Here is an 11,057-nt window from a genome sequence, read left to right on the forward strand (position 1 = left end):
CTGCTGGTAAACACACAGTTCAAATAAACACCTACAGGTTGCGAGTCTGCTAGCGTTCCACTGGACTGTATAGAATAGTCCGTGGTCGTCATCTATACTCCGCTAGATGACTGGATCATCAATAACATCTATAACGAGGCCTCTTATTATTTTATTTTGTCACACAACAACTATTACATCTACCCATGTTTTACCCAACACATTTTGTAGATATAAAATACATATGTTTAAATCATTTAAAACATGTATAAAATCGTTCATCCAGCATAGATAACAAGTATACAGATAATATGCACATGTAGCATGTAATTTATATAAAATACTTCATATCTATGTGTAAGATGAAAGTAACTATGCACTCACTTGATTAGGTGGTGACTCGGTACTCGAACAGCACTTCGTTATCTCAAAACAATTTTTCCTTGACCAAAACCTAGTATCAATACCACTAGAGTTTAGTTTTAGCGTTAACCGCAACTAATTAATAGTCTAGCTATTATTATTATTATATAAGCGTTAAATAACACCCAATATAACTCGTAATAATAGCCCAAATAATTATTTTAAGGACCTAATAACATTACTATAATTATTTAAAAGTTATATTAAAAATTGTGTAGGCGTAGCTCACTTACAGTGGATTTTAAAGAAAACTGGACTTCGCTTGGAGCAGCGTTTCCGAAACCGAAAGACCCTTTTTCTCGGGACTCCGGGAGCCTCGGGGCTTCCTTTGGGTGCTAGGGTTTTTTCCTAGGGTTTAGGGGAGTTGGAATGGGTTAGAGAGAGAAAGTATTTAGAGAGAGAAGTGGAAATGTGTGAAAAATCCGGGCAATCTCGCATTCAATTTATAGGCTGGAGGTCCTCGGTCAACGTAGGGCGTAGGTTCGGACGCGGCGCGTTAATGTGCTGAGGTGTTACTTCGCTGGTGGTGCATCGTGGCCATCTCTCGGACCGTATAAGGCTCGGGTACGCGCAGCGTTCCCTTCGGACGCAGGGCGCTCCTCGGACGTTGGGCGTTCCTTTGTACGCGAGGCGTAGCGAGGCCAGGTGTCCTAATCCGAAGGCTAAACCGTGATCAGCAAGCAACGGCTAGGATCTTGCCACATCATCAATCGAGCAACAGGCTTCGCAAATTCGAGTCTAAACTTTAAAAATTCGTATCTTTCGCATACATGCTCCGTTTTTGACGTTCTTTATATCCACGCGTAGGCAGGAACGTACTCTACGACTTTCGTTTAGACTCCGTCGGCTAATTTTGACTTTATTTTAAAAGTTATATTTTTAACAGGTCGGGACAGGATTGGTCCGTTAAAAATTCATAACTTCTTCATCCGGCATCCATTTTCGTCTGTCTTTTTATCGTTATGCTACTATTAACGAGATCTTCGATTCTCGTCTAGGTTGTGTCGGCTAAAAACCACTCGATCTAATATTCGAACTTTGGGCTGTAGACTGCTAAGCCGAAACTTCGAAAAATCATAACTTCCTCATACGAAGTCAGATTTGGGCGTTCTTTTTATGGATGCTCTCGGTTTAACGTTTTCTACGACTTTCGTTTAGATCGCTAAGGCTAAAACTCGCTCGATTGTAAATTCACTATTTACGTCACCCGGTGTCGTGCCGATTTTGCCGTAAAACTTCGACGGGTCATAACTTCTTCGTTATAACTCGGATTTCGGCGTTCTTTATATCTATAGAATCCTTGTTTCGACCACTACAAGTTTATATAAAGACATCGGGCCTATCTCACACTTTAATTTTGACGCTTATTTTTATTCTTTATTAATTATACATTTATAATTAAATAATAAGCACACAAATACACATAATTCACATAGTATTCAAATATTTCATCTTTATTACATCAAAAGAGTTACAATAGTTGACCTAGACTATTACATCGTCTAAAAATGCTTAGCCCCGAAACGCGGGCGTTACATATAAGGCGTCCTACGCGCCACTACATAATCCAGGGACTTCCTTGGGTTCCTTTCCTCACCAATCTCTACTATCAGCTGCAGAAGGAACTCCCACTAATACCATCCAACTACCACACGGATACAATTTACATACTATCGGTACTAGATAATTCTTTGAATGAAAGGTCCCACACGACAACGGTTGGACTCAAACAAGAGTTGTGCAATAGAGTTAAACCTATCCTTCTAAAATTATCTAATCCCAAACATATGTAATCAAATGCATCTGTCCACTAGTCACCTGGTACTAATAAAATTTCCTAAAAGCACAAAGCACGCAGCATTAGAGCATCAAGCAATTCAATTCATAACATAACCTAAACAGGTCATCCTATTAGATAACTGATCTCATACTAGCATGCAAATATATAAGCTCATACAATAGGCACATAAAGGCATCTCTCTTAGTATACTGTCATGCAATCCTGAGTAGATTCTTAGTCCTAATCTAGCATGCGATTCACATATCATAGGATAAAACATATAACATGTATGAGTATTTTGGGAAGACTTACTTAAGCTGGGATGATTGGATGCACCGCACCCCTTTCTTTTAATAAAATTCCTTAATTAAAATGTTTATTTTATGGAAATCTACCAATTCCTCGATTTGACTTCAGTAACACCTAAGAGTATGCCTAAATCCCCCAAACCAATACTCTGATACCAACTTGTAACGTCCCAAAAATTTAGAGAAAATTTTCATTTTTAAATTCATTCCAATCATACAGTAATTATGTCAAAACAGTCGAGAGTATATCATAGTAAAATATTATTAGAGTGCAAAATCCCAAAATCACGTGATGCGTAAAAAAACATAGGTGGATGTAGTGCGATTAGGCTGGGCCCTTCCCCTTCGAACTGGAGGTACCTGAAACATAAACTGAAAACCATAAGCACAAAGCTTAGTGAGTTCCCCCAAAATACCCCATACCATATATATATATATATATATATATATATATATATATATATATATATATATATATAACAGTCAAAAACATACTGGGTCTATTTCACCCCCTTTCGGTATCTTTCAACCGAGATTGGGTCTATTTCAACCCTTTCGGTATCTTTCAACCGATACTGGGTCTATTTCACCCCCTTCGGTATCTTTCAACCGGTATCGGGTCTATTTCACCCCTACCACTAAACATATAATCATAACAATAAGAGTCACAAAGACATCAAGCAGATATAGGCACAACAGGGAATTGTTACGAAGATAATCATCATACTACAAACATAATCTGGTGGGCCAACATTGGTGCCTTCGACTGTCACAACTAGAATTTTAGGGCTAGAAATTCCTATCCATATACAACTAGCATCCTTTGTGTATCTATGTAACACTATGTGCAGTATAAGTTACTTTCAATACAATACGAATTTATACATCTAGAACTTTGTTTCAAGTTGAAACCTTCCCGTATAAGCCCAAAAATCTAATCCAATAAGTTATGTGCATTCAACTGTGGGCCTTAACTCAAAACTCTCTTATTAGGCCCTCTTGCGCCAAAAGCCCTAGTTAAACCATGTTATGGGCTGAAAACTCTTCATCAACATAGTATTGGGCCATAGTTGGGCCGAAAACTCTTCATCAACATAGTATTGGGCCGTAAACCTCCTAATGGGCCTTATTGGGCCATGAGGAATTATTTAAGACTTAATGGGCCATATTTGGGTCGAGAACCCTTTCACTTACCCCTTTTTGGCTACAAACTCGTAAATGGGTCTTCATGGACCAAAAACACTCTTTAGGCTTATCGTTCTCGGCTACATTTCAAGCCCAAACCCAAAAATCTCTTCTCCCTCCCCTCTCCTAATGGGTCGATCGGTTAGCTCATTCAAAAAAAAGAAAGAACAAATGAGGGGTTGACTTTTGGCTTGACACCTCATTGTTGTATGACATATATCCATGCAATTGTTTATCATGTAACTATGTATAAACCTAATGTCCAACATATCTCTATGGAAACCTCTCTCCTCTCCATTTCTAAGATCGGCCAAGACCACCCATCTCTCTCTCTCACTTCTCATTCCAACTCTCACTCACATCTTCCTTCCTCTCTAAACTTTCAAGAGCTCTCTCATTTTCCTCCAAGAAACCGTGAGATTGTGTGTGTTTTCAAGAGGTTTTCAACAAGTTTCATCCTTTTGGTAAGATGATAACTATACTCAAGTTGTTACATTCCATTTTATGCTAAGATTATCCCTCATAATCACCTTATTTTCGTGATCATAGTTCTAGAACCCTCTAAGTTTTGAAAACTCTTCCCAAAGGAACATTCAAGGCCGAAAACTTCCTTCCTCTTTCTCTTTAAAACCGATCAAGCCCAAGGTGAGCTTCATACCCATTTTTTTCGTGATTTTCCATCTTTAGGGGGGAATACAAGCTTGGTTTTGTGTTAAATCTTAGTATTTATGCTTGCATGTGTATGTTTGTATGATATATATGTTAATATGTGTGATATTATGCTAAAAGCCCCAAAGATTTCAAGATTTACTCAAACCTTGAAGTTGTTGGAATAACTTACATTATATAACTTATTATGTTTGGTTAAAAATGCTAAGTAAGCTTGAATATTCACTATAAAACTAAAGAAAACATACAAAGGGGCCATATTTGTAAATAGAGTAAAAGTGAGCCTCTTATGACATTCATGGTATTTATGGGCCAAAAGTGTCATATTTCATAAAAATGGGCTTTTATTGACATTCTCGGTTTTATTGGGCCAAAAGGGACATTTTTTATAAAAATGAGATTTATTTAACATTTACGGTTTTATTGGGCCAAAAGTGTCATTTTTGATAAAAATGGGTTGTATTTGACATTCACAGTTTTATTGGGCTAAAAGTGTCATTTTTCATAAAAATGGGCTTTTATTGTCAATTTCGGTATTTATGGGCTAAAATGGTCATTTTTGGTAAAAATGGGCTTTTTATGACATTTTCATTTACAATGGGCCAAAAATGAACTATTTAACAAACTTGGGCAAAAAATGATTTTTTTTATAAAATGGGCCAAAATTGGATCAATTAGTAAAATGGCTACCTATAACAATGTGGACCAAAAATTGGGCCTTATATGGCCCTACTATCCTAATTGGGCCTTATATGCCACCTTCTATGTTAATTGGGCATTAGCACCAATTTTATGTAAATTGGGCCTCTCGTGAACTTATCGTTAACAATCGACTATTTTGATAACAACTATGAAACAACGAACTATTCTGACACTCTCGATAAAAATGATTACATTTTTACTATTTATGAGTTATAGTAAACAAAATATACACTCGTAACATTATTTTAACGCTGAAATAATGAAACACACTATTCGCGTAGAAATTTCGTGAAGGCTCTTGTGAGACGCACCTTCACCGTACCTACCTTAGTGTACACCGTAAGCCCTGTAGTTATAACCAGAGTCTCCTGGAGGGAGAACAGGAATTTGTGTATAGATCTATACGGGGTTAACACCCCACACCTAAGCTGCTCGCTACAGCTAGACAGGCCAGTCTAGGGTGACAAATGTCTTCTCAGAAACCGACGCCTGAAGAACGTCAAGACAGGCACTTCGTCATATTAGTATGGTTATAACGACTCATATAGAGAATAACAAAACTATTATAATTTTTACGCTGAATATACATACCACTTAGTTTTGCAAAGGATATTGTGTTGATTATTTGTACTATCCACCCCACTCCGGTCTTTGGGTTGAAGACCACGATTTCTCATGACACAGAAAATATAGGATTTTCTGGGAATCACTCTCTATACATTTTTCAAACAAGATAAAACAAGGATACACATGCTACTATACAAGATTTGAAACAAAACTCATAAACTATTTTTACAGAAAATATCGGATTTTCTGGAGTTTTCAAACCAACGTAAAGTTTTCATATAAACATGCTTATGAAATCACCAACATTTTATATGTTGACGTTTTCAAAATAACTTGTATTCTCAGGAACTCATTAAGCAGGTTGGCAGCTTGGGACTTTTGGGAATTTGCTGTATTTTGTTTTCACGATACACTTGTTAATTTTTGGATGTAATTTATGAATGATAAAATGAAGCAAACCATGTATGTTGTTATATTTTATGTATGGCGATGATGATTGTCTATGTTTCATTTATATACATTTGTTATGATATTACAAGATGAAGTCATTCGCCCCCGGACATTTCCGTCGTTCCGGTTCGGGGGTGTGACAGATCGACCCACGGCTACAGTGAAGGAAACTCAACTCGGACTGAAGATATCAAATCACACTCGAACTGCTGACTCGCGAAATCCTCTCACTCTAAATCAAAAGTAATAAAACCCTAATTAGAAATTAGGTCATTAATTTAACCTGAGAGTCCAAACCCTGCAAAGGCTGCTTAACCCTTTCCTTATTGGGCCTAACCCACCAATGCCCAAATACCACTAGCCCTAAGCCTAGAAGATAGCCTATATCCAAAATGGGCCCAAGATCAAGAAGGCCCATCACCGAAAAGCTTGCGGCCCAACAAAGGCCTAAGTCCTTAAGTCCAAAATGGATCGAGGTTAAAAAGCCCAAATCCTCTTTGGTGAGTACACTTAGTGTACCACCAGTACGTCCGGCATACTCACGACCCTTGCATCGTCGGGACATCAGGAAAGTATGTGCAGCGTACGTCTAGGTACACCCGGCGTACGCTGCAACTTGCCAAAATCTCCTTTCAAGGTCTTAATCAGTTAAGACCTAACGTCCAATTTTAGATCTAATCTTATTAGAGTGTATTAAGCCATAAAGTTGCAAACTTTATACTTTTGCATGTCTTAAAAGAGTCACATCTTGGACTTTATCACACTAACTTCATGAAACAACCTTTAACCTTTGAATGGTTGAACGTAATCCATCAAGATGCCATTTTTATGCTCAAGGGACATCAGAAACACTAGGATCTAACATTATTTTCTCCTGGATTAAATTATACTCTCAAGAAAGACTTTAAGGACCATAATATGAAGAAAATAAGCCCTAAACTAAAACTAACACATGGGGTCATCAAGGTAGAAGCTTTTTACCTCCAATAAGATAGAAATTGTGAGAAACTTTTGGATCTACAAGCTCTTTCTGGTCCAATGCTTCTTCACAAATCTTCTTATTTTTTTCACTAAGCACCACACACACACAAAACACACACACAAGCTCAAACTTTTGGGGAAATGGACTAGGGTTTCGATATATGGCTCAAGAGGTAAATGAGGCTGATAATTTGAAAGAGGTGAAGGGATTAATGTGTTTAAATAGGGTGCAAACCCTAAAAATTAGGGGCTTCCCCTGGCTCGTGTACGCCCTATGTACGCATGGGTATATCCAACGTATGTAGGGGACACCCCGCCTGATGCAGCCACTAGAGTACGCCCGACGTACCATATGTTCGCGCAACGTACTCGAGCCCAAGGGTCCAAATGCAAGAAATAATGGCTATGGGCTTTACTTGACGAATTGGGTGTTACAGCACAGTTTGATTGCATTGCATCCATGGATCTATTTTGGAGACTTCTGTTGATTTGATTTCATTGTTATTATTCTTACTCTGGTTTGATTATGTTTTGACATACTTGAACAAATTAATGTTTAGTCATACTTTTTGGAAATGAGATTTTCATGATTACATTTATTTAAAAATGAAAATTTTGGTTTCTAATTTGGGACATTACACCCTGACATGTGACATAAGTTATCAAACATTAAAAATCTAAAGTAGAATACTGAAATTTCCTACCTTATGTTGATATGACATTACGATTAAACCTTGTCCCATTTCCATATTGAGATTATTTATCAGTAGTTCAAGAAAGCATTTCCAGATCTCCTTATTCTCTACACAAACCACTACCCGAGTAGTTTGGTAAGTCTGATTGTTAACATATCTCCCTACAGCACATGCAACTCATCAAGCCCAACTACCCTTCTACACCCTATAATGCATCCTTTATTAACACCATCAAAACACATATCATATATACTAAAGTAATTTTTCCCCCTCTAGTATACAATCCACACTTATTTTGACAATTAAACCAAAATTCGACCTTCTGATTTCCTCTCCATATGACCGTAATTTAGCATAATATTTAACTAGAGCACATTCAATAATAGTCAAATAATGCTTTTTGGCCCTTTTATATTTCCCTAAACTGACATCAATACCAAATTTATTAATGACCTCCAATCGAAATTTTCTATAAGTGATTTTTTACCTATATAAAATATTCTTAGTGTAGTGTCCAAAATATAATTGGTAACTAACAATGGAATCTAACTTGTAGTTTCTAGCATACTGTTGGATAGGATTAAAAGTAGCAAGGACTTCCTCAAGTGCATTCTTTCCTTCCTTATCATTTACTTCATTCTCCCCTACACCCAGAAACTACTTGCTAAGGAAGTTATTGTCACTAAAGTAAATTTATCTGGTATGATTTCAATTTCCAAACCAACTTCAAGCAATGGGGGACTTATTTAGGTTCTCTACCCTCACCCAATATTATAGACCTAGTTTCATCACTAGTTGACTCAAATCAGTCCTCCAAACCAAACCCATTATGGTCCAAATATATGTATATTGGTATTTCTAGACTTTCATAAGTTGGATTTATAAAATGGGCATAGTCCAATTTGTTTTCTACGAACCTAATACCAAATGATAAAGGGCGGTTCCTTATTCAGTAGTAAAGCCTCTCATATATCTATCTACTGAATCGTTGTAGGAAAGTAACACACTCACCCAAATCCATTCTAGTAAAATCGACATCAATAAACAAGAAACTATCACCTCCAACATAAGAACGTGTGGGTAGGACAAAAAAACGTTTAGATCTACTTTTAGATATATAACATCGGGGTTGTTGTTTGCCATGCATTTCAATTCATGTAAAACACTATAAAAAAAACAGAAATCAAAAAAGACTTATTATTCGCAGAACAAACATTCGTCTTTGTAAAACCTAGTTGTTATCCCTCTCTTTTAATGATATACTATTGATGTTGTTCTTTAAATACACGAGAATTGAAAGAGGATTAAACATTTATTTGAAGTTAATTACATGTGGAATAACTAAGTGACATGGATAAATATTAGGGACACTTCATTTCGTCAACTTCCACCTCAGCTAGAATACCGAAAAACCACTTCAATTAAAACTGAACGTCTAACTTGATGGGGTTTTCATATGACAATAACCCACCAAAAAAACATCCTTATAATATATAAAGAATAATTGATATCAATCATATATGTTATAATTATATTTCCGTTGTTAAACTTAAGTCCAACTTAATTGTCTAAACCATTGATTACAAGGACTATATTTATAATAAGGAAAAGATGATGATGATATTCATAATTTTCATTATAGAATATGCATATATTGTCAAACTGAAATTACTATGAAAGTTTGGTTTTGTGGTTAGCAAAATGTATGTGTTGACATTTGATTGATAATGCTTGGAGCCAAACGCATTATCAATTGATATTTCAACTCTCAAGAACTTCCAACCAATTAACTCGATTAAGGGACACCAACCCTCCACTTTCTATTTCCTTCTATTTCTCAATCATATTTACATATCAAGAAAAAAATTCATGGCAACCCAATTACTACTTATCTAAATAACAAGAATCATATTTTATCAAAATTGAAGAATATTGAACTGCAAAAATAGACATATAGTTATCTAACATATGAAGCCACAGTGTGAGCCCATAACTTGAGATTATCTTTCATGTCAATCTCATCTCTAACAACAGGAATCTCCCAATTCAACAACGGTGTCTGTAATCTTCTATCCATATTCTCCCATGCTTCTGAAAGATAAGGCCTCCTTGCACCTGAAGATGAACATGAACCCTTATCATCATTTCCTCTCTCCACACCCAATCTTTGAAGTCCAGGAATGATCTCAACCAAGCTTGAGTCTTTATCTTCTTCAGAAAAAATAAAACCCAAATCCATGAATCCTTTTAGCTCCTCAAACTCAAGGTCTGATAGGCTCTTGCTAAATCCATGTCTCCTCTTCTTCCTTTTCTTCATTTCTTGAACACTTTGCTCCTTTGGATCTGTGTTTACTGTTTCTCTTACTGTTATTGTTTTTGTTTCGTCTTCTTGGAATTGTTCTTGTTTCTGTACTGTAGAATCTGAGTTACCTGAAGTGATGGAATCGAGGTGCGATGTGAAAAGGACTGAGTTGGGAGAGAAAGAACCATAGTTGAAGCTTCCTATATCATCACTTTTAGACCTCACAAGGATTGATCTCAAGCTTGAAAATTTTGGCTCAGATGAAGATAATGATTGGTTTGCTTTAAAGGACTGATCTTTCTTCAGGATTTCATAATTGAACCAGCAGGAATCGAAGAGGTTAATCACGTCTTCTGGGTCCATGAAGAATGATAACTTGGCAGATTTTGAGAGGTGTAAGAAAAGAAAGATGAAAGATGGTGATAGGTGATAAATGAGAGCTAATTAAATCTGGTGGGGTTTTTATATACAGCTCATGATGAGCTTAAATGACGGAAATGTCCCTTTTTGTTGTTGATATTACAAGATACCGTCAACCTTGAGGGTTGATCACACGTTTTTTTTTGGTTAAGGGGCAAACTAATATATATTTAAGTCGTAAAGTGATTTTTTTTAATATCACCTTCACGTTTGAATTGTGGTTCCATTTCTCAATCTAAGTAACAGGATGCTAATTTTACTTTTTCACCGCCCAACGATATTTGCTACTTGCTAATTGTTGTGTGCCGTTTCCAAAAAAAAAAAAAATGGGTACGTAAATTACACTTAGACCCTTCCAGCAATCAGAAAGCAATAATATTAATAGAGTTTGGCATTTGGATCGGACCTAAACAAAAAAGACCATATTATTATGTTTATCAGATTTTTTTATAACTGGAGTTTTATTAAAACATTAGCAAAAATCTAGCACTTGAAAAGATACATTATCATGTTGACCGACTGTGAGCAATTAAACAAAACTTTTTGGAAATGAATGACTTTTTTTTTAACCGATAAAGTTTGTATACACATTTATG

At 36.2% G+C, this 11,057-nt stretch overlaps 1 protein-coding gene across 1 annotated transcript; it reads right to left on the reverse strand.

Moving 5' to 3' along the window:
• Positions 1–9,525: 9,525 nt before the first annotated feature.
• LOC145165429 (uncharacterized) lies at positions 9,526–10,475 on the reverse strand. Its single transcript, XM_079084171.1, has one exon. The coding sequence runs from the start codon at positions 10,402–10,404 to the stop codon at positions 9,697–9,699; it is 708 nt and encodes a 235-aa protein (XP_078940297.1). The 5' UTR covers positions 10,405–10,475; the 3' UTR covers positions 9,526–9,696.
• Between the last annotated feature and the right edge of the window lie 582 nt (positions 10,476–11,057).

This window comes from Lactuca virosa, chromosome 1 (genome assembly GCF_052849685.1).
Source record: "Lactuca virosa cultivar CGN04683 chromosome 1, Lactuca_virosa_CGN04683_v6, whole genome shotgun sequence".
Lineage (NCBI taxonomy): Eukaryota > Viridiplantae > Streptophyta > Magnoliopsida > Asterales > Asteraceae > Lactuca > Lactuca virosa.

Excerpts from the sequence above, each read along its gene's own strand:
- LOC145165429 (XM_079084171.1), bottom strand. The coding sequence starts at position 10,404 with ATGGACCCAGAAGACGTGATTAACCTCTTCGATTCCTGCTGGTTCAAT.